General features: G+C 41.8%; 1 protein-coding gene across 2 annotated transcripts in view; it reads left to right on the forward strand.

The window, feature by feature from the left end:
* Positions 1 to 24,637, forward strand: part of NBAS (NBAS subunit of NRZ tethering complex) — a 191,475-nt gene that overhangs the window by 145,467 nt on the left and 21,371 nt on the right. For both annotated transcript variants that reach the window (XM_079970285.1, XM_079970284.1), the window contains 8 exons: positions 720 to 949; positions 2,876 to 2,986; positions 5,885 to 6,135; positions 7,907 to 8,241; positions 13,387 to 13,608; positions 15,521 to 15,723; positions 17,378 to 17,467; positions 22,720 to 22,915. In XM_079970285.1, the coding sequence (XP_079826411.1) occupies positions 720 to 949; positions 2,876 to 2,986; positions 5,885 to 6,135; positions 7,907 to 8,241; positions 13,387 to 13,608; positions 15,521 to 15,723; positions 17,378 to 17,467; positions 22,720 to 22,915 (1,638 nt within the window). The remainder of the gene's footprint in view (positions 1 to 719; positions 950 to 2,875; positions 2,987 to 5,884; positions 6,136 to 7,906; positions 8,242 to 13,386; positions 13,609 to 15,520; positions 15,724 to 17,377; positions 17,468 to 22,719; positions 22,916 to 24,637) is intronic.

Below are 24,637 nucleotides of genomic sequence, written 5' to 3' on the forward strand. Positions count from 1 at the left end.
CCATGGCGGTGGAGGGCCCCGTAGGGCCTCACAGCCTCCTCTCAACGCGCATGAAATGCAGTGAGCCTCCCCATTGGTGCATGGAACTCGGCACCTCTGCCTGCATCACGGTAGAGTAGTGTGAATGTTGGACCTTGGAGAGCCAGTGTGGTGTAGTGGTTAAGAGCAGTAGACTCGTAATCTGGTGAACCGGGTTCAATTCCTCGCTCCTCCACATGCAGCTGCTGGGTGACCTTGGGCTGCCACACTTCTCTGAAGTCTCTCAGCGCCACTCACCTCACAGAGTGTTTGTTGTGGGGGAGGAAGGGAAAGGAGATTGTTAGCTGCTTTGAGACTCCTTAGGGTAGTGATAAAGCGGGATATCAAATCCAAATTCTTCTTCTCCTCCTAAAATACCACCAAACAAGTGGGTGGCGGCTCTGGTAGTTTTAGTCCAGCAACATCTGGAGACTCAGAAATTCCCCCATTCCTGGTAGAGAGAGGGCGGTTTTCATCTCTACCTGCTGGAGTGGAAAGTAGAGCAAAAAAAGAGGCACTCCCTTGCTAGCGAGTAGCAATGATGTGCCTACGAATTCCTAAGTCCTGAACTAAAGCTTGGTGATATTTCCCAGATTGTTTCACCAGGCCACTTAAAAATGTCATGGGATGAAGCTTATTTGATGAGCTTGGTTTGACAATTCCAAATACCAGCATGTGTTTTGTTTCAACCGATTCCGCAGGCTGACCCCAGAGAATTAATTCAGATGGTCACGGAACACGTTACCCAGCGCAGCCGTGCAGACTGGCCCGAGGAAATAGCCACTCTGATTAAACACCTGCAGTATTACAACGAGCGGCTCTTGGACTTCACTCAGGCTCAGATTCTTCAAGGCCTCGGCAAAGGGGTGGATGTGCAGAGGTTTACAGCAGATGGTCAGTACAAGAGGGAAACCATTTTAGGTCTGGCTGAGTAAGTACAATCTGCTCGTCCATTTATTTATTTATTTTAATGTGACATATTTAAATTGCAAATCGGGAGAGTGAACTTTCAGCGGCACTGACCTTTAGAAAGCCTTATTCGTCATATCGCTGGGTTTGCAAGGTTGTTTTTTAATGGGATTCCTCACACCCCCACCCATAGTCATGTTTTGTCCAGCTGCGTAGATCAATAAATAACAGAGTATTGTTCCTCTTTACCCTCTTTCATGGGCTCTAGTAGCCAATATTCCATTATTTGAGACCCCTTGGCCAATAACACGTTTTGAACTACACAATGGTTCCCCCCCCCACATACACACTTCAGATGTGTGTGTATCTTGTGTCTTATTAATGTAGATTCACTTGAGTGTCTCTTATCATTCATATTATTTATATATTGTTATTTATGCATGTAGCACTTTACGAAGATTGAGAGACTCCCAAGAGGCTTAAAATCGTAAGGCACAAGAGAAATATCGTAGGAATATATTGGTTATTCTGTTACATGTTTGTTTCAGTCCCCCTGTGGCTTTCTCTACATGGGTTTTAGCTTCTTTATTAAACTAGAAGTCAAGTAGCTTGAAAGGCATAGAATGTAGGTTTCAGAACCTACAGTGCTTGTGAATCCTTACGCATTTTTTAAATTCAGTGTTAGTCAAAGTGGTGCCTTCTAGATGCTTAGGACTGCAGTTCCCACTACCCCCAACTAACAGGGCAAATGATCAGGGATGATGGAAGTTGTGGGTCCACAACATCTGGGCGGCTACCCCTGTTCTCCCCTATTTTTCTTGTGCTGCAATCTCAGGTCCAGGAAGCTTTTGTTTTCCCTTCAGAGATAGGCAGTTACTTGTGGTCACAACTCTGATACAGTGGAACCTCGGTTCTCGAATATCTCCATTGACGAATGATTCGGAACCCGAATGCCAAAAATCCGGAAGTCATTGCTTCCATTTTCGAATGCACCTCAGAAGTTGAACATGTTCTGCTGCGTGTTTTTCCATTTTTTCAATGGACTTTGCTATTATTATTATTATTTAAACGTGTATACCACCCTTCATCAAAAGATCTCAGGGCAATTAACAGAATAAAATAGAAGATAAAGCACAGTAAATAATTAAATCAAAACAGCAACATAACAACCCCCCCCCTTCCCACAGGTACATTTAAAAGAATGTAGAATGTTAATAAGCCATAAGCCTGGTTGAAGAGGAACAGTCTTGCCTGGTGCCTAAAGGTGTATAACGAAGACACCAGCCGAACCTCCCTGGGGAGCCACTACAGAAAAGGCCCATTCTAATGTTGTTTTCAGCTTTGAGCAGGGGAATGTTCTGAACTATAGCTTTAGTTATTCACAAAATGGTTAGCAGCAAGGCCACCAAACCCTCTGAAAAACGCTTGGCTGTCTAGGGGCTTGGTCAAACCTGATACCTTCCATGTTGCTTAGCATTCCTTGACATCACATGCTCAATAAAATGAATTGTGAGATGGGGAAAGGAATATGAGTGTTTATGCCCTGGAGGAACTTTGATAACAGTTAATAGTTCACGTTGCAATTTCATGATTCTTCTGTATTAAACTGATGAAGTTTTCATGCTCAACTACGTAAATAATGCCCTATGGTTCCAAACAGCAGCCTCCTTTACTCTTAATAAAGAAATTGATGAAAAGTGAGTGTTGCTTTTTCCCTTTTATTGTTTTTGAAACCTCTCTGTGAATTCATCACTTTCTAATATATTATACTTTGGGGAGAAATGAAAGATGGTGAAATTATTGCTGTTGGGCCTGCTTAGGGAAATAAGACGTGCCAAAAAGTCATCAGTTTTCTTTCTTAAACAGTTCTCCTTTTGGTTATATCCTAGAAGCCTAATCAAACAGGTCCCCCCCCCCCATAATGTATTTTATTGTTTCTCCTTAACAGAACCCTTGAAGAAAATGTGTATAGGATAGCTCTTTCCTTGGCACAACGGTACAATGTCCCGCTCTGGGAAGTTTACATGACACATCTGGAATTCCTTTTCAGTGACAGCAGGTAAGTCCAGCAACTCATTCTACTTTGCTTACCATTATTGCTGAGAGCCCAAGCGGGATTTAGCCGAGGCAGAATTCAAAAATAAATAAATAACACAGTGCAACAAAATAGAAAACGCCCACAGCAGACATGAAGAAATCCTTCCCTCCCACCATGAAAATAACATACAGAGGCTAACCAAACCTACCCTGACATAGTTGGGCATATGTTACCCGAGGATGCAATACCCAAATCATTTTCAGCTCCATATGTTATTAAAGCGTACCACATTTCCATAAAGTCATTTTCTGTCGCTATCGATTTAGTGCTTTTGTTTGGTGAGCTTTCCCCTAAGAATAATTGCCCAAACCTTCTGTTTCCAAATAGTCAAGTGTAAATTATCCAAACCTTTCCAGTTTTGAGCAATCAGTTGTCAAGTCGCAACCAGCAGAAATGTGATCATTTATTTGTGTTGAAGGTTCTTTATTTCATCCTTGAAGATCATTAATAAAGCTAATTGTGGAGTGCATTGTGCAATCTGCTTCGTGATCAAACCTATTTCCTGAAGTACTGCAGCCCAAAAGGTGCAACCAGCACCAGAGATCCACCATATCTGGCACATAATCCCGATATATCTGCAACCCCTCCAGCCTAACAGTGAGGCCTGCGCATTAATCTTATTGCATCTTTGTAGCATCAGATACCATCTATGCAGGGTTTTAAAAGTATTTTCTCTACTTCAAGCCAATACAAAGTCACACTCTTGAGCCAGCTGAGTATTGAATTTGGTTGTTGGCAATGAATATCATAAACACCTGTAGCCATTGCTTGAATAGAAGGTACTATTTAGTGGCTGGTAAAAACAATGTATTTGCATCAAAAGTGGGTGCTGGCATTCTCCATGTTGAATTCTAAAATGCTATTTAGCATTTGGTTAAAAGTCTAAGATAAGGTTTCCCAAACTTGGGTCTCCAGCTGTTTTTGAACTACAACTCCCATCATCCCTAGCTAGCAGGACCAGTGGTCAGGGATTATGGAAATTGTAGTCCAAAAACAACTGGAAACCCAAATTTGGGAAACCCTGAACTGGAATATTGGCTTGGTGGTAATCAACATGGGTTTAGCTAGGCTTGATTGTATTAAGCAGTATCTGATGGTGTTTTGTGTCCCTCTTCGCTAAAGCATAACTGGCGGTCCATAATTATGATATCCTGAATGAGGATTAACTCCTGATACCACCTTTGTTTTAGTCTGTTGTTCTAATCTATTTTAGTGCGTTCTTAGACGTTGTTTTATAGTTTGTTTTGGGTTGTGATGGGGTTGCATTAGTTTATTCCTCTGTTGCAAGCCACCTTGATTGTTGTTTTGCCTTCTGCCATCATCCAGCACCTGTCTATGTAATGTTCAAGATGTGTGAGTTTTTCAGCACCTCTGTCTGCCTTTTTCCACTGGAACCTATTTGCTAGCCCAGGCAGAAGAGGTCTCATCAAAAAGTTCAGAGGAGTGGGGCGTGAACAAGTTCCATTAGTCCTTCCTTGGTCCACACCTCACTGAAATCTCTTCAAATGTCTTGTTGTCCCACTTGAACCATAGAGTAGAAAGCTACAGACAAACTGGTTGAGCTATGTAGGCTTCATTTCCTTTTTGACACCACCAGCCAATTCTATCCCTATTAAATAAGATTTCAGCAGTACATGGGCTAGTTAGCGGAGTCAACAAATTGTCCAGTGACCACATGGTTTAATTAAACACACACACACATACACACACACACACACCAACCACCCGTGTTTACTAGGGATTAGAGTGAATTTTGCAGCAGTAATGAAACTTTGTCCAGAAGAATTGACAATAGGATGGATATTTAAATGCTTAACCTTGGAGCAGAAGCCTGTTATGCCCATAGCACAAACAAAATCCCTATTGGGCAAAGCAGGCGACCTAAGGAACAAAAGATGGGAGTAGTTGGTGAGGCAGGGAAGGGAAGCTTGAAGCAGTACCAGGTGGTCACCCCCACAAGAGGAGGAGGGAGCAGGGAACACACAGAATGGGGATGGAGGTGGCAAGGGCCTAGGGGTTGGAGGCAGATAGCAGCCAGCCAGCAGATGAAGCCTAGAGGGAGGAGTGGGCTTAAGGGAGGAAAGCTGAAAGCAGAGTAAGGAGACACCACCGAGTGAGAACTGTGAAAGCATCCAAATGATTGAGCCCATATTTGTTAAGGGGGGAGGAATCAACTCCCTGCTAATTTTGAGAAATTATAGCTCTTCGATGCAAAAAAACTATTCACCTAAGAAAATGTGTTGTTGTTTGTTTGTTTCTGTTTTTGTGTAATGCATATTTCTAAAGAATGTTTTCCTGCTCCATTTTGGATTTTTCTTTCTGTTTTGTGCTTATTCTCCCGGTACTTTCGTTCCAAATTGGTTTACTTGCCAGAGTAACTATTAAAAGGGTGTGTGCGGAAAGATGCGTTTGCGTGATGTATAATTTCAGAAGGCTGCAAAACATCAGCAAATTATGAGTTAGCTTGAAAGCTTGATGTCCCCCCTTAAAAAATCATGTCAGGGAAAGAACTTGAATACCCACCTCGATGAGAGATTTGGTAAAATGTAATTATGAGCGAGTAACTTAAACTTGAGCTTTTGTCACTAAAAAACATACTCTTAAGACTAATACTTGTTATAACTGTCAGTGGGAAAACATGTTCATAATTTAGTACCTCTTCCTTTGTAGACAACAGTCTGCAATTGTACTCGCAGTACAAAGTAACACCCTTCATGAAAACCCTGCCATGCATAATCTTGATGTCTCAGCCTCTACTACAACGTTAGAATGTGGAATTTGCATGATAGCTATTGGGAGACACAGGAACTTGTGCCCTGTTCTTTGCAATGACCAAATTTGTTCCATTACCCTACACAGTTTATCCACAACTGCTATAGAAGAACGAGCCCAAAGTCTTGGCCTGTTTGAGACTTTGAACACAATTCCTGAAGCCTTTCATGAACATATGGCCAAATATGTATACCCGACTATTGAAGGCAGAGATCATCAACGTTTGCTGTATTATTTCACACTCCTTGAAAATTGTGCCTGTCCTGAACATGGGAAATTAGCTATCAAGCCCGAAACGCACATACGCCTGCTGAAAAAATTCAAGGCAGTTGCACCAGGTACGCAAAGTTGACATTTTGCCTTTTACATTTGTATCTGCTAGGCTCATTCCTTTTTTCTCATTCGCAAAATGTGATGTTGGTCCTTACCTCATTGCAAGAGGGAGGGGCGCTCTGTTGCAACAGCAAAATGTGACATTCAGATGGGTGTTCATGCATCTAGTATATGCTAAATATGATATTTTATAGCAGTTGTAACATTTATTTCTCGGGAATGTGCAAACACATGAAACTTGCTATATCTGTATTATGCTTAAAACTTGAATTAAGACTTGCTTTTGCTCTACATAAACCAAAGGAATAAATTTCAAACTTACCCAGAAAAAAATATTTGCGTTCCCTTGCTTTTGTGTAAGATGTTTATAGATCATACTTAGTAAGTAGGTGTCAGCCTCCTTTGTATATTTTAATGTGCATCAAATTTATGGGGCAGTGGAGTGATAAAATTCTAAGAAACTGTATCAATATGCGCTCATGAAGGCAAAAACGTCATATGTTACCTGCTGGTTGGTCGTTTTGAAATAGATCTGGTGAGATTTTGGAGTTGGAGAATGGACTCCTTTTTAAATACTTAATTTTGTAACAAGAAACATTTATTGCTATTGTTCGTGTCAAACTAGGCTTTATATTTTGACATATATGTGCTATTAGACAACATATGTGTAAAAAATAAATATGAAAACAGATTCAAAGTGTCTTCTCTTACTATGAGTACAAAACAAAAACTGAAGCTATCTAAAACAATGTTAGGCTTTTGCTTTGTGGAAGCGCGTAAAATAGTTGTAAATTGGTAGCCTGGATGGAAACTGTGAATTGATAACACCAATAAAGACTAAATCTGTATCAGCTTTGCCTTAAAGGAGAGGGTTTCTGCTCGTTTAAATCAGGACCCCCAGTTTTTGCCAATTGCTCCTACTTTGTCCCCTCCAGAAATCTGTTCCTGAAAGTTGTGGACCTTCTGGAGCAAAATGAGATATGACATGAAGGGGCATTTGAGAAAATTGTGTGCTATCCTTTGCACAAGCAAATCACTTTCTGCTAAGGCAACTCCTCTGGATACAACCTGGGGGATTTTCTGAATTTGTGAAAGTTCAGCATTAAAAAAGAAGAAGCTACACACACACACACACACACACACACACACACACACACACATATATGTATCTGTGTGAGGACATGTTACATATATGCAAGTGCGGAGGGGTAGGGAGGGACCTAGATGCGAGTAGCATTCAGTTGTTATATTTCTTACCTGCCCTTCACTAGCTCTAGAATCAAATCAGTGGTTTTGCTAGCATTCCCCTGCCTTCTCTTACACTCCCTGCCCCGTAAACTCCAACCAAACCATATGCAAAAAAGCAAAACCCTGAGGCTACAGTCCTGTGCATGCTTACCCGTTGAACATGGTGGGACTTCCGTGTAAACGTATGTAGGTTTCTGCTGTGATCCACCTAAAACAGACTAAATGGCAAGCGATCACGGGAGCATCCATGCAATGTTGGTAGCGATCAAGCTGATTCTTGTGAGTCTTTGGCATTCCTGCCTTCTCCTTTTTAATGCATGTTTTGTTCTTTAAGTGGCCCTTGCATAACACAGGTTTTCATTGCCAGATGCTGGGAGTTAGTGCTAGCAAGGAGGGATCTTCCTGCACTGCTAGTAGGTCTCTGTCACCCATAGATAGCGGTTCTTATGTTATTAGAGTTTGCTAGTTGCAATGCTTTTATTTAACGATCTACCTTAAGGACTTCTGCTCATCTCTTTCCACTGTTAGGTCTCAATTACAAAAAGCTTACGGAAGACAATGTGAGTCCCCTGGAAGCTTTGGATCCTGTCCTCACAAGTCAAAACATTTTATCCATTTCCAAGCTTGCTCCTAAAATCCCAGAAAAAGATGGAGGGATGCTTTCCGCAAGCTCTGTCTATGCCATCTGGATCAAAAAACTCTTCTGGGATGGGGACCCCCATCTTATTAAAAGAGCTCCAGAAACCATGGCTGAATGGTTGCATTCATATGATATCTGTGCCAAGTACTTTGATAGACTCCACCCAGGAGATATTATCAATTTCATAGATGAAATTACTTTTTCCTCAAAGGCTGTCACCAAGGTAAGTACACGTTTACAGCTGCATTGTGTAAATTCAGATATTTCATGTGAAGCGTTCAAAAGCTTTCCTTCTCACTGGGATATGTATGAAGTTCAACTTTTTAATTGGAATATTTGTTAATAACTTAAATTACAGGGCTATATATGTGTGTGTGTGTGCGCGCAGTATATATATATATATGGTAAACAGAAGTAATGTATTATATGAATGTATTGTGTGTGTGTGTGTGTGTGTGTGTGTTAAACAGAAGTAATGTATTGGCACGTCCCAAACTCCAGGTTCATGCAGATTTCTGCTGGTTCTAAATATTTTTTATCATATGCTATGTAGTCTGGATGCTTGGAATATTGGGTTGTATGCAATTGCACCCGTCCATGAATGTAAGAATCCCCCACACTAACTTTCATGCTGTTGGGTGAGAGTGAGGTCCCCCAATCCTCAGTGGCAGAGTTTCATTGGATGCAGGAAGAAGGAGGAATTGGATAAAATCACTCCCCTTATGTCAGCAGAGGGATCAGGAGCCCTTCCGAAAACCTAAATAATAGCATTCAATTCATTATGCAGCTATGACCCCTCAAAGATGATTTTTCAGTTGGACTTTCAGAATAACATAGAAACATCTATCTTGGATTAGTCACAGAGGATTCCTAACAGCCCATTATGTTAGTTGTGGAGCTAAAGGGTTATGCAAATAGCCAAGGGGGATTTGTCCTGTTTTTTAAGCAAGAATTCGAATAAACTTCTCACTTGTGTGCTTCCTGTTCCTCCTCTAGAGAGCAGTGGCAAAAAGCAGTTTAGAAGATTCCAAATTAGATTAGCAGCAGCTTGTTATATTATCTTAACTAATGGTGATTAATCTACCTATTGTGTGTTTGAAACCATGGTTTATGAAGCTGGTTTGCTAATAATAGAAAAAGCGCACTTCAGATAAGTTTAGGGTTTCGGTGGTAACTGGAAGCAAAAGCTTCTGAGTTTCTCTTCATAATAATAATAATTTAATTGCTTATACCCCGCCCACCTGGCTGGGTCTCCCTGTTGAATTTACAGAGTCCTGAGCACAGCGGAATGATGAGGAGTACGTGCCACATACTCTATATTACTTTATTTACACTTCAAAGCTGGTAGATTACAGAAAAACGTCTTGCCTCTGCCGGAGCAGAGAAAGCATCCTCTCTCCTCAAAAGCACGGAGAGAACACAGTGAAAAACAGGAAACCAGTGTACGTCACATCCAGTCTCCTTTCCTGTGGGAAAACCCAACAGCAATTGACTGTGGAATGTAAACACCTGTCTTGTGACAAGCACTTTCGCTGCACAGTGAAGGAAGCAGAAACCAACACTCCCCAGCCACTCTGGGCAGCTCCCAACAGAATATTAAAAACACAATAAAACACCAAACATTAAAAACTTCCCTAAACAGGGCTGTCTTCAGATGTCTTCTAAAAGTCAGATGGTTGTTTATTTCCTTGACATCTGATGGGAAGGTGTTCCACAGGGCGGGCGCCACTACCGAGAAGGCCCTCTGCCTGGTTCCCAGTAACCTAACTTCTTGCAGTGAGAGAACTGCCAGAAGGCCACACTGAAGGAGGGGAGGGGAGAATATGAGCCTAAGTCTCATTGTGGCTTGTTCTCATCATTCTAAACTATGGTTTGGTATGATATCTAAAACACAGCCTTTGTGCAAGAGCACCATTTTCAGCTACAGTATAGAACCCGATTGAATGCAGTTGATAAGAGTGTGCAGGCTGGTAGCTTGTCCCTGATAATAAAGCTTAGGAGTGAAATTTCATTTATGTTTCAAATCAGTTGCCTCCTGCTCAAAAGAAGGCTGCATATGACCCTTTTTATTCAGTTTGGATAGTGGGAGCAGATATCCTTTACCCTCCTCAAAAAAATCAAAACCCTTTCAAAAAAGGAAATTGCTTTTCACATATTTTGCAAAATGCAGGCAATGATGAACTGTAGCATTATCAAAACGTATTATCACTAGGCAGAAATGAATGTACAATTAAAGCCCTAGAATTCTTCTTTTAAATGGACTAATCTCTGCTTTCAAGATCATTGTGGCTTCAGAGCATGGCAAACACTTTCGCTATTCTTCAGCATCCAATGGAACAATCCAACTGTGTGCATAATGCGGCCATCTGCATCACTTTACCCAGATTTTGAGCATTTTAATGCACAGAAAAGACAAGGGAAGGGTTGGGAATGGTTTTCCTTAAAAAATAATGGATATGTTAATAAAATATAAATATAATAAAATATATTTTGCATAATATGTAAGCGCCAAATCTGGTTTCTTATGCTTGAAGTATAATAAGGATTTTTAGGGCTGGAAACCAGAGATCCCATAATTGGAACTCTTCTCCTGAAGAGCTCCCAGTAAAGGAAAGGGCATGGTCTCCCCACAGTTTTCCCTACCCCTTGTGTCTCTTGAAAGCTCTTCCAGAGGATGGGCTGACCCACTGGAACAGCATGGGAGCTGCTTTGGGGGCTGCAGATGAAAAGGGAGACTGGCAAAAAAACCCCAACCTGTCCCATTTCCTACAGTAGGAAGGAAGCCTCTTTTCCATTATCTCCATGCTCTGATGCAGGTCATGTGAACTCCAGGAAAGCTGTCTTCTCCTCCACATAAATGGTGTTCAGTACAAAATAGCAGCTGGTGTGGTTTTTTAAAGGGCAACACGCAACCTAGCACCTGCTATCCAAATTGGGGCATTGACGCGGGGTTGGTTCCTATGTACATTTCCACAGAGTGGTATTAAGCCCAACGCTTGATTTTCAGCAGTGCCACTTAATGCGTTTATCAAGTGTGCATGTGTGAACCCAGGGAACAAGAATGCCCTCTTGATTACATCTGTGCGCCTTATCCTGAAGATCAGGGGTCAGCGAACTTTTTCAGAAGAGGGCCAGTCCACTGTCCCTCAGACCTTGTGGGGGCCGGACTATATTTTGGGGGGCTGCTTACTTGTGTCTTGCAAGCAGCAGGGACTGGCGGTGGCAGAGGGACGATGAGCGGCACGCGAAAGGGCTCCAGAGAGGGGCTGCTTAAAATGGCGGCCGCTCGAGTGCTGCTGCTGCTGGCACCAACAAAGCCCAGACCCTTTCCTCCTCTAGGCAGGGCGGGGAGAAGCCAGGAGGAGGGAGGGAGGAGGCGCCGGCACTGTGTGAGGCGGAGGGAGGGAGAGGGAAAGAACACGCACGCTGGCGATCCACACGGCAATTCCTGGACAGTCCACGGGCCGGATCCAGAAGGCAATTGGGCCTGATCCGGCCCACGGGCCTTAGTTTGCCTACCCATGCTGAAGATGTCCCCAAGAAGTGTTCCCATGGCTCCTGCACTTTTGAGAGCTTGTCTGTAAGCGTTTGTACACGGGCAGTGCAATTGTATATGTGTCTACTCAAAACATACGCGCCCCACTGAGCTTAAAGGGGGCCTGCTCCCAAGTAAGTGTGCCTTTTCCAGCAGAAGCGTGGACAGTATAAATAAGAGTGAGGACCCTTTATGTAGTGTCCACCCTGACTTAGGAGTCTTGCCTGGAACTGACAGCAACATTTTCCCACTTCTCTCAGACATTTTATTTTTAACTTTCTGCTGCTTGGTGGGTTTTTATGAGAATACGCAGCGGGGCAGGGGGTGGTTCTTCATTTGGGAGATTTAATGTATGATCATTTTTATTTGTTTGTTTACTTTATAACCATTATACACTGCTTGATTATAAGAAGTGGGGGGGAGCTCTCAAAAGTGTCTACGAAAAGATAAAACGATGAACGTTAAAACGTACAAAAACTTAAAATACTAAAACAGATTAAAATTCAAGCCAACTTCCGAAGCATCTGGGTAAGCTTGTCTAAACAAGAATTCTTTTAGCAGACGCCGAAAGGAATACAGTAACAGTTGTGCTTTAATTTTTTATGTAACTGCTCCATTTGTACTGTATACTCTGCTCTGCGAATTAAGTTACTGTGATAATGTTTTGGTACTAGGCGATGAACGAATGAAACAAACACATTCCATGTGTTTTGCAGACCCTTTGTTATACGAGCATAGTTCCTTGGCCTTGGCCTTTGGAACGAGTCAAGTTATTTGCAAGCTCAATAAATAGTTATGCATTAGCTTATGGAAGGCGCGTTACAGCACTCCGCGTGCTAAAAACACCACATAAAAGATGAAGACAGTCCAATGAAGTACATGAATTGGAATTTATCATGCATATTGGGCATTCAAGAACTATAAAGCCTGAGGATAAATGGGCCAGTGGGATAAAAACTCAATTTCTCTTTCTCCAGGCCAGTGGACACACTGCGAATGAATTAAAAATAGCTCACCTTGTAGGAGGTATACTCAAGAGTAGCTTGCCCTGCTGTTGAGGATAGTTTATGGTTCAGGACTGACATCGTAGCTGAGAAATGCTATTTAATATGTTGGTACCTTTCTGGGGCAACAATTTCTCGCTCACAGTCGTCGGACACGTACCTGTGGCACGCCGCAGTCCATCACCTCACCTGAAACAATGTGGTTTTGTGAGGTGGTGCATCCAATTCTAGGAATATAATGGAAGCCGCATTGTGTAATTGGCTGGAAACCACTGTGCGCCTTAGAAGAAGAAAATGGAATTGTACAGGCCTTCTGCCGCCTTTCTGCTTAGTCACCCTTTTCGACATGAATATTTAACATGAATATTTATTTTTTATTTTCTTAAAATCATCTTGCAATGAGAGTGGAAAACTTCCAGCTGGTAGCTTCAAATGAATTTTTGAAACCATTTAAAGCATATACAAAGTTATGCCTCAAGATTGTTACAGACTGTAATGCTTTAGGAGAGGAAGTTACGGTATTTGTGTTGGTTCTTTTTAAAAAAACGAAGACTTTTAAAGTTAGATAATGGAATTGCTCAAGAAGATGTAGGCGTGACAAAAGAACGAGCTAACATGGGATTAGAAACTTGAAAGGAACGGCTCTTTTTAAGTAACAAAGCTGCTCTCTTTCACATTTTCTGTTATGTTTAACACATTCTTGTCCTTTAGAAGCAAAGACAATTACCTTAATCAGTGTTTATGTTTTGCTCAGCTACTCATTTGTATCCAGATACACCTTGCATTGCATGTGACAATTTATGATGAAACGTGTATTATCTTTTCTCAGCTGTCGGTTGATTCCCGGGTAGAGATGACGAGGAAGGCTATTAAGTCAGTGAAACACATCGCCGAAAAAGCTGGGAAAAGGTCCTCTGAGGGAGACCATGCAGAAGACATGCCTGGCAGGCAAATCACTTATGAAGATGCTTTGAGTCACCTACAGCAATCTCTCGCACACCTGGAAACACTTAGCCATAGCTTTATTTCTTCCCTTAAAAACAGTGACCAGGTAAATGATTTTTTAATGAAAAAAACTGACCAAATCAGTGTTACACATAATAATTATTTGCGATGCTGAACACACACACATGCACATTTCTATAGGCTTTCTCAGAAGAATGGGTTGGCTCACTGGCAGTATCATTTTGGGAAACAGTTTTTAGATACCTTATATATTGTATGTTTATTGCTGCAAGCCACCTTGATACTACTTAATGTTTAGCAGTCTACTCTTGGGCCCAAATAAATTGGTAACATACCTGCATGGTTGATAAGTCATCTGCCTATACAGTGAGGGAGGGAAGTATTTGATCCCCTGCTAAATTTGCCCGTTTGCCCTCTGACGAAGAAATAACCAGTCCATAATTTTAATGGTAGGTTTATTGTAGCTGTGAGAGACGGAATAACAACAGGAAAAACCCCAGAAACCCAGAAGAAAAAAGTCAGAGATTGATGTGCATTATATGTATGTACTTGTTACCCATTTCCCATTTTATTATTTAATTTAACACTTAGTGGCTGTTTCGTTCCCACCACCAGCTGTTCTGTCTCATTCATGTTGTTTTACTGGACTTGGTGTTTCTGGATTTCATCAAAAAAACAACCCCCCATTCCTTTACTCTTTAAACAGTTCCTCAAAAATACAGCACAGGGGCTCAGGTATGAGAGCCTTAACTTTCAATGTACCTTTAAAGTTTCATTCTTTGAATACATGAGATACCTATGGCAGGTACATTTTTGAAATGGATGTTTTTTGACATGGCTCTTTCGATTAACAGGGTTGTATCTGATGGTGACTGGGTTTGATTTACTCTCTCCTACCCACTTAACACCACACCACCTGTACTGTTCCTGATGGCTATGGGGTCTTCTGAAACAGAATGGGATATGGTGTAGAGGGCTGAATTGAGGGTGGGGTTCCGTGAAAATCAGGTGCCTTGACTTATGTGAGGGAAGCACTTTCTGCTAAGGCAAAGCCACCATTGGAGACAACTGGAATCCTTTCTCCGTGAATGTTTCTGGAAGAAGTTAGCACTGTTTTGACTCTGTTTTGACCCACCTGACCTCCAATTAAATAATGTTGGCAGTGTTGAGTTAATATTTTATGGGGTTGTATCCAGCATAGCATTGTCATAAAGAATTGATGATGAGGTTATATTGCTAGCATCTTGCAAAAGGAGATCTGCTTGGGCCAGAGGTTCCACAGGTGGAAAGTTTGCATTTCTATGTTCAATTTGTAGAGGATAGGAAAGTAAAAAAAAGTAGTGTCTCTGCTGTGCAACTTTGAGAAATGAACCCCCACTACCTTAAAGGCCCTTGCACTAGCGGACTGGGAGCACTGGATACAATCCCTCCAGTGGTGCTGTGGGTCAGTACATCTGACTTAACCAGATGGTTGGAGGTTCAAGCCCACTCAGGGATGGCTGCGGGCAGAATTCCAGCATTACAGGAGGTTGGGCTATATGACCCTCGGGGTCCCTTTCAACTCTACAATTCTAAGTGTAACCCACCACCACTTAATACTTGTATTATATTATGGTAGTAGTAACATCCTTTGGGCACAGCTTATCACATCAAATCCATTTTCAGGGTGCTGTAAGCCCACTTACACTAAAAGCAGTAAAAACTTACACAGAAATACGTAAGCATGGAAATTCTTAAAACAGCATTATGAGTTTCTAGTCCTATCTGATTAGTTCCTAAAATTGCTTTGTGCAGTGATGGAAGTAATAACTCCTGTTGTAATTTATTGGTGTGCAGTCTAGAGCTTTCTGTTTCGAGTGTTTTGGGAAAGTCTTTTCTTGTGTCTTCAGTGAGCAGCGGAATCTGAAGTTTTAATTAAGGTTGACCTATTGAGCATAAATCCCGCAAAGGAAAAGTTGACTGCTCCATGTGCATTTAAAATACCTCTCTCTCTCCAGGATATACTAAGAGAATATGGGCACCAGTATGATTTATCCCGGTCAGAAAAAGAGAAAATCAATGAGCAAGCTGTAACTATGTGTATAGATGGTCAGCCCCTGGATATGATACAGAAACTATTGGATGTTGCTGTTGGAGATCTGGGACTCTCGCCTAGCGATATAGTAAGGACAGCGGTAAATAAAGTGGTGGGTGCTTTAAGGTAAGTTACATTTGCACTCCCACAGACCCTTGAAAACGTATTCTTAAATTTAATTGAATGCTTAGGTTTTACATGAGGCCCACCTAACCCACATTCCATTAATGAAAAGCTCTGAAATATATTTCCTGGATTTAATCCAACTAAGGTGGGGGGGGGGGACCCCACCTATAAACTAATCAGGAACCACCTGCCTAAATTGTCATGTATTGGCCAGGGAATGGCAGTCATTTCTAGGTTTGACACTCTGGAGTCAAAGACAGAGAAGGCTCTCCAACTTGATCTCCCCTAAACCACAATCAACATTACTTTAATAAAGGTAAAGGGACCCCTGACCATTAGGTCCAGTTGTGGCCGACTCTGGGGTTGCGGCGCTCATCTCGCTTTATTGGCTGAGGGAGCTGGCATACAGTCTCCGGGTCATGTGGCCAGCATGACTAAGCTGCTTCTGGCGAACCAGAGCAGCGCACGGAAACGCCGTTTACCTTCCTGCCGGAGTAGTACCTATTTATCTACTTGCAGTTTGACGTGCTTTCAAACTGCTAGGTTGGCAGGAGCAGGGACTGAGCAACAGGAGCTCACCCCGTCATGGGGATTTGAACCGCCAACCTTCTGATCGGCAAGTCCTAGGCTCTATGGTTTAACCCACGGCGCCACCCGCATCCCTATTACTTCAGTACCCCAGTTCAAATGTGCACAAAAAAGTATCAAGGCATTTCCTGGGCCTGCTGTGGAAAGGGGTGAACCAGGTGCTGCTCATCTTGATTCTTCCCACTCACTGCTTCCCCCTGTCCCCTGATCCAAGTACCTAGTTTCATAGCCTGATGAAGAAAAACCATATGTGGGAGAGATGCACAGGCTGACAATTTTTCTACCAGGGATAATGAGACCGGTAGTTTTGTCCCAGGCGTGGAAACATGCTTGGGGACCCCCTGCCATTTCCACTGCTGCCACCTTCTCCCTAGCCTAGGGTTGCCATATTTATGAAGTAAAAAGCGGGACACAAAAAGTTGTTGAGCCCGAGCCACTGCTGAGCCCAAGACCAAGCCAGAGCCCAGGCCGCCCAAGACTGAACCCAAACCTGAACCAGAGCTGCATACAATTTTTTTTCTGAAAACCTGGACAATTGCTCTAAATTGTGAGAATCCCCCCAGATGAGCATGTTGGCCCCCCCAAAAGAGGACATGTCTGGGATTTCATGGATGTATTGCAACATGGCAAAGGAATAGAAGGGAGTGAAATTTCTGGTGAGGGCTCAAGCGTTCATGAGACTTTTGCAAGCCCCCAGTTCATGCGCTAGATTCTGCTTCTCAACACACAAGCCATTCAGCAAAAGTGGTATGAGAGTCTGACTTCACCCGTGAGTTTTATGGTGACTTACGGCAAGCAACTACAGTAAAACTCTGGCAACAAATTATTCCAGTCTTTCTCCCTTTGGCATAATTGGGGATCTGGCATTATAGCTTCATATTTCCTTTTTTATTTGTTGTGACAGTGATAAAAGGCAACATCCGCGTAGGAAAATGTGCCATTTGCTGTGATTTGCTGCTGGATAAATAGCATAGAATTACACACTCTTAAGCATTAAGGATTCTGAAATGTTTCTTTCTGAAGCGTGTGTTTCTACAACCTTGCTTTCGTTTCTTTCCCTCAATAGTGAAAGCAGTGGCCAGTCTCCTTTCAAAAAAGATCCTTTCCAGATATTAGAAAGTATTGTGTCTGCGGTCCACGCGAGTGCTGAAAACGGGTAAGAGCTTTGTAGGTGCATCGCAAACAGAACTACACTTATTAAGCCTTTGTAAACTATAGTTGTCCTGGATGTTAGAGTGGAAGCACTGTGGTGCTGATTCCCCCCCCCCCGCCCCCCGAGGAATTTGTATAGTCCCCACTATGCTCAAAATGCAGATAGTGATAGGGACATGAGTGAAAATCCAAACACACACACACACACACATAAAGAGAGAGACCCATACCCAGCCATCAGTCCTGCAGGTCTACTCATATGAAATGCACGAATGCCTCTGACACCTTTCACTTGACTCCTCCAGTTGCAAAGTCATGCCAAGCATGTGAGTTCCACTAAAAGGCAGAGGACCTTTTCGGTAGTGGTACCCTCCCACTGAGGTCCAGCTCTGAAGGCCTTTTGGTGGTTCCCTCACTGTGAGAAGCGAAGTTACAGGGAACCAGGCAGAGGGCATTCTTGGTAGTGGCGCCCAGCCTGTGGAACGCCCTCCCATCAGATGTCAAGGAAATAAACAACTGTTTGACTTTTAGAAGACATCTGAAAGCTGCCCTGTTTAGGGAAGCTTTTAATGTTTGATGTTTTATCACTTATTCTTATTCTTATTAATATTAATAATAATATTCTTCTGGGAGCTGCCCAGAGTAGCTAGGGAAATGCAGCCAGATGGGCAGGGTATAAATAATAAATTATTATTATTATTATTATTATTATTATTATTATTATTAGTTCACTCATTCAGAAGTCTGGTTAAATGAGCATTAAGGTCTCCTACCGTTGACCACTGTTTCTGTGGTAACCCTGTAACATTGTTCAGAGATTCCTATTTTTGTTTCCTGTTATTTTTGCAGCTTTTAGCTCTACTTTGATATATCAGCATAGCAACAGACAATGCTCAAAATCGATATTTTATGAAACGTTATTTACCTCCGCCTCCTTTCTTTCGTTGTGGAGAACCAAATATAAATTGCGTCCTTCAGATGTTGCTGTCATTTGAAAAATGAGCCTGGGTAACTTTTGAAACCAGGGTCTCCACAGTTTCCTTTTTAATTTTTCCACTTTTTAATTTACGTTTTGAATGCTGCTCACTCTGAAGCCTCATTTCTAATTTAGAACCAATTCTCCGAGAGATGGGGCATAAAGAGAATAGCAGGCGCCAAGTAATTTTTCTGAAGTTTTCGCAAAATGATAACTTAAACTGTCAGCTCATATTATTTCAATACTTCCAGACAGGTTGAATTGGTGTTTTCTGACTGATATTACTTTCCCATCTGTCTTGTTAGGATGAATATAGCAACCGTTAGTTACAATATAAATCACATTCTACCTGCAGCCTTCTTCCTTTGAAAAGCTTGGTGTCAGTTTGAAATATCGCCAATGAATACTACAACATTATTTACGCATTTATTTATAGCCGTTTGGAACTCGTAAAAGGACAAAGGCATAGGGAGTTGGAGGGGGGAGTGTCTAAGATGAGATTGCGTGGCAAGTCCCCTCCCCCATGTGAAATGAAAACACAGGACACGTTATTTAAGGTTAATGGGCATAAAAAGGCCACAACTTTATTGATTACAGGAATAGGAAGGTATTGGCCTTAGGCATTGGCTCCTATCGACTACCCGGCATGGAGACCGGGAAGGGTTATCCACAAGCCGTGGGGGTCCTGTTGAAGTACGCCAACTAGGATCCCACGGGTGTCACCGCTCGGGGGCATGCCGGAGGCCCTTACCTCCCTAGGTTTCGGACAAGGCAACGCCCCCCGGAGTCCTCTACCGGACTACCCTTTTCATTGGGGGAAGGTGATGGCGCTTCCTTCCCCCCTTCATTTGCATAACAATTACCCCTGCCAATGCCTAACTGCCAATACCGAGGAAGTTGTGACGTTTGCTACGAGGGAGGTGAAAAAACCAAAAGGCTGGAAGTGCACCAAGTTGGAAAAATTCCTACCAGGCCCCTTGCGTCGACCAACCAAAGTCCATAGCAAGGTCATAGCTAGCTAAGCCTAAAGGGTGGGTGGGATGGGAAAACCGGTCAGCTGGAACGGGGCAAAGAGGGCGGTCCCTGGTCGTGCCTGGCCTTAAATGGGCCAGGCCACGCCTCCCTAGCCCGCCAATTGGCTGGCAGGGTTGCAGGCACGCCCGGGGATTCCCTTGTTCTCGCGGGGGCGAAATGGCCAGCCCCCGCGTGTGTGGGAGGGGGTAGCCCGCAACCCCCTCTCCTCTCCAGTTCGGAAATGGCTTTTCTCTTTACTGCTCCTAGCTCAGTCAGTAGAGCAAGAGATTGTTCATCTCAGGGCTGTGGGTTCAGGCTCCATGTTAGGCAAAAGATTCCTGCATTGGACTAGACAATCCTCATGTTCCCTTCCATGTTGCACCTGAAGCCGTTTGTTGCTTGTTGAAAACTATGTATTAGACATAAAGATGTCCAATGATGTAGACCAGTGATTCCTTCTGGGTAACTGGCAAACTGCCTCCTTCCTAATTCTCTTCCCTGTATGTGGTTTTGCCAATGCTTTGCTTTGGATCAGCTTCTCCCTGAAAAGGTCAAATAGTTACTGGGATGTGTCCATTTGAACCATGTTTGTGATAGAGCACATCAGGCTTAAAACAGTAAACGTGGGTTTGAAACAGTAAATATACGTGATTTCACTTAGATGTGCGGTGCCTCAGAACGTAACCCCCGTGTAAATGGGGAGCTGCTGGTATCGATAATGTTATTGTCTGCTTTTTAAAATCTTTTTATTCCTTTTTGTTTTTTAAAATATTTTACATTGGGGTGTAAACTGCTTAGAGATACTTTCTGGTTAAGTGTTGTGTGTGTGTACACACACACACACACGCAGTGGTACCTCGGGTTAAGTACTTAATTTGTTCTGGAAGTCTGTTCTTAACCTTAAACTGTTCTTAACCTGAAGCACCACTTTAGCTAATGGGGCCTCCTGCTGCCGCTGTGCTGCCAGAGCACGATTTCTGTTCTCATCCTGAAGCAAAGTTCTTAACCCAAGGTACTAATTCTGGGTTAGCGGAGTCTGTAACCTGAAGCGTATGTAACCTGAAGCATGTGTAACCCGAGGTACCACTGTGTGTATGTGTGTCTATATATATACATGATTCTATGGTTCTATGAAACAGAACCTCTGTAGAACCTCTAAGAATCAGCAAATTCTTAAAGCCTTGATTATGTCCCAGAGACCCATCACTTACCATCTGGAAGTGGAATGCTCAGCTTACTGGGCTTTGGTAGGACCAGAAAGAAAGCTGAGTGCTTAAGCTAGGATCCTGATCCCCCATGAGTGTGCCTTTCATGATCACCATAGCTTTGCTGCTAGATGATCTGTAGCTGATTTTTGTGCAGAAGTATTGTGACATGAACTCAAAACCTATAATCTGTCCATTTCCTTTGCCAACCAGGTTTTAATTTTGCTGACCGTTGTTGAGCAAAGACTTTTGCTAAAACAGATAAGTTGCCATAACATTTCCTATAAAGAAAAAATAAGTTCTGTGCTAATTAGTTGCTGTGGGACACTTTTTTCAGTGCACCTTTCCTAGGGAAGTAGAGAAGGGCATCAAAGTGAACCTTTTGCACCAGTAGTTCATTCTCATGCAAATAAGGAAAAAAGTCAAAATTACTTGCTGCCACAGAGGAATTTGTGCAAGAGCCTCCAAAGCTAACACAGAAGCAAGGAAGCTTTTATGCCGATGCCTTTAGTAGTAAAGGGAAAAGAGAAATGTTGAAAATGTTTTTATATAAAAAAAAAATCATTTCCCCCCACTATTTTGCTCCTGGGCATTATAGTTGGTTTCTAGACAAGGAAATATTATGTCACTGAAGTTCTGGTGTGTTTTTCTTTGTCTATTGATCTTGTGACTTCTAAAGTATGAAATAAGAAGAATTTAAAATTAGACATCAGTATCTTTGCTTGCTGATTAGAGTGTTTGGATCAAATATTTGAGTGTTTGATCTCTGCATGTTCGTTGGTCACAAGTGACTTTCTTAAAAGGGCTTTTTTGGTTTTTAGAGAGCTGATGGAAGCTTGAGTTGCAGTCTCTTTGTAGAAGTGGCTGTCTGACATGCCTCATGTATCTGTGCGCAAAAAAAAAAAGCCCTGAAGTGCTGTGAAGCACATTAATTTCACTTGTCTGCATGCTACTTCTACAAATGTAGCTTTTGAGATTCACTGGAGGGGCTGAGAAATTAAGATATTATGAGAGGATGCACGTGCTCAGTGAGATTCTCTCCAAAGAGATCTTTGTGGAGATTCTGGGTCAGAAGTGGGTTTCAAGGACCCTTAAACATAACCCACATAAATCCCTTTATTTTGGACACAGAAAGCTCCAACAGGACACTTAAATACTTGCAAGGTATCATCATCATCATCCCTGGAACATAACTCCCACATAAGTTGAGAGTCCTGTATAGAGACATGACTTTGGTTCCACCACACTGCATGTCATATTGCATACTGCTTTTGGACAGTTCCTTGTTTTCAAATCATTGTTGCAATGTTGTAATGAAGTACCCAGAATGGTTCCAATACATTTAATTTGGAACCCATTCTCAATAACTTGTACATTTACTGCATGGAAAAACTATGGGTTTTTTCACACTTAGAAGTCTAAGTGCAACCATCTTATCGACTAAAAAAATAACAAACCCTTCCCTTTATCACAGATGAGTGTGGTTACTCGTTTTGTGGAGACATTGAAACACATATGATGGAGCTTATGGATTGATTTCTTCATATACCTGGGAATTTTCTGGCTTAGCACTTTCAAACCACTGTGGATTATCTTTGTAGATGTTCTGAGTGTCAGAAACATTGTCTGCCATTCAGACCTATTTCTAAGAAGATTAACTTTTGAACAAAATAATGTAGCAGTCAGTGATTGTCAACTCTGCCCTTTTACGTGTATTTTTTTCCATGTCTTAATTTTTACTAGTCTTCATTTTTAATAACAAATATTCCTGTTACATTCATCATCAACGTAACAAAGTTTAATTCTTAGGAGTATAAAAAGAACCAGATCCTTACTTGTAGACAGTGCTTTTTTTTTGGGGGGGGGGCAACGCAGGGGCACGCATACCTCTAAACATTTTGTGAATCTAAGTTTGGCCTCAGTGAGGGGCAGTATTTCAATATGAGAGTATCCCTAAACATTTTTTTAGGAAAAAAGCACTGCTTGTAGAAAATGTATGCGTGCGTTATAAAATTGGATAAAAATAATTTTTAACACGTGTGACTATTGATCTGATTGCAGTAAGAACCTAGTGTCTTCAGATGATCTCTTGGCTTGGCTTAGACCATTTTGTGGAGATGATTCTTTGCCCGTGAAGCCCCGCATTAAAGTCCTGCAGATTTTGGAGCAAGCCTTTCACCTTAGTGATGAAGACAGCAAGCTGCTCGTGCTCTTCAGAACTCAAGCTGTTCTCAAGGCCTGTTGGCCCCAGACACAGGTAGGTCATCTTGAATGGTGATGCTTTAAAACAATTCTGGGTTGCCTTTAAAGAAAGGACAAACAATTTAATGTATAGAAATTAACACTAACTTTGGCTGTCAGTGAATCAGTTTCAGAATACTGGGGATAAGTATACTTTTCTTGTCAAAGATTATTTTATTTTAAAAAAATAAAAATTGTATCTGCAGGTCCCAGTTCACAACATTGGGTTCTTAATGTTGTTCCCAACCTCCATATCAATGTACGTTGCGATTTTTTCATTTGCTAATGGGTTCCCCAGCAGCACTGTTGGTAATTTTAATGAAACATAATCATTAGAAATGGGGGTGAGGGAATTAAACTAGAAAGAACAACTGCAGCTGGGTCATATATCATGAAAAGTTGTGTATATGGTGTGGATCGTTACTATTGTGTTTTGCATAATAAGTCTAGATGAAGAGCCCAAGATCCAAAAAGTCTCAGAATAACCAAACTAGAACGTCCCCTCCCCCTACTTTGTGTAATATTCAAAACCATTTGTGGCTCCCATATTATTACTGGTGGGAGTTGGGGGTGTATGGGCTGGAAGCCTTCAAGTCTAATGGGGTTCTGTAGCTCACGGCTTCTTTTTCTTTGTACTTTATATTCAAGAATGTATCACTCCTGCCTTCAGGGTCTATTTTGATCCTACTACGAAGATTATGGGATTGGTATTTTCAGGAGCAGTCCAAAGCATTTTGCTACCTGAGGCAGAGGAGCAAATAATCTTCAAGTCAAGGCCAGCCAACTTATTCTGGTACCTGATATAGGAAAATCTCACAAACCCCTCTCCCTGGCAGTAAAAAGCCAGTAATAATAAACTAACAAAATCTGTTGCAGGTTTTCTCAGTCTGCCTCATGGGCCTAGAGATTTTCATGTCCTCATGATGGCTTAACCCCCTCAGATAATCATTGTTCTATATTTATTGTCAGTGAAAACACAAGGATTTCTCTACTGAAATATCCAACCGTTAGATATTCAGCAGATATCTTTGTTTTGTGGTAATAATGAATTATTATGAGGTTTTGAAGAAATGCATTATAGAGCACATTTCTTTCAGAAATACTGGAATGTCATATCTGTTTGATTTTAAAACAATGAAAAATATTTAACCCTTATCATTAACCGCAAAGATGACCAGTGAAAAGGCAAACTATTACCGTTGATATCAGAACTATATATATTGGGGGGGCGGCTATTGGGTTGTTTTTATTTTGATTATGTATTTTGTGGTTTTATATTTTGATTTTATTATGTGAAACGCCCTGAGACCTCTGGGTATAGGGCAGTATATTAATTCAAGAAATAACATAAAAAATTTTGGGGGGATACTTATCTATATACTTGAAGCCTTTGCCCTGTGAATTAAAATATTTCACACCTCTTTAGAGTTTGAGGGTGAACATAAAACTTTGCATGTTGTTTTAATCAGCACTTTCTATTTTGGGGTTTGCGAAATGCCTGTAACATTCTCATTGTCTGTTACACATATTTAAATAATCATTCCATCCTTCTCTTTGCCTTCTTTTGGTATTCCTTTTAAACAGTATACTCCCCCCCCCTCCCCAATTTCCTTCCCAACACCTAAAGGTACTCTAGATAATGCCAGTGATGGATGTGGATTCTTATTGTGTAAAGATAATTTTAATGATATTGCAATGTTCAATTACAGAAAGTGTGTGAAAGCCACCTTCGGTGTGT

This window comes from Podarcis cretensis (assembly GCF_951804945.1).
Source record: "Podarcis cretensis genome assembly, chromosome: 3".
Lineage (NCBI taxonomy): Eukaryota > Metazoa > Chordata > Lepidosauria > Squamata > Lacertidae > Podarcis > Podarcis cretensis.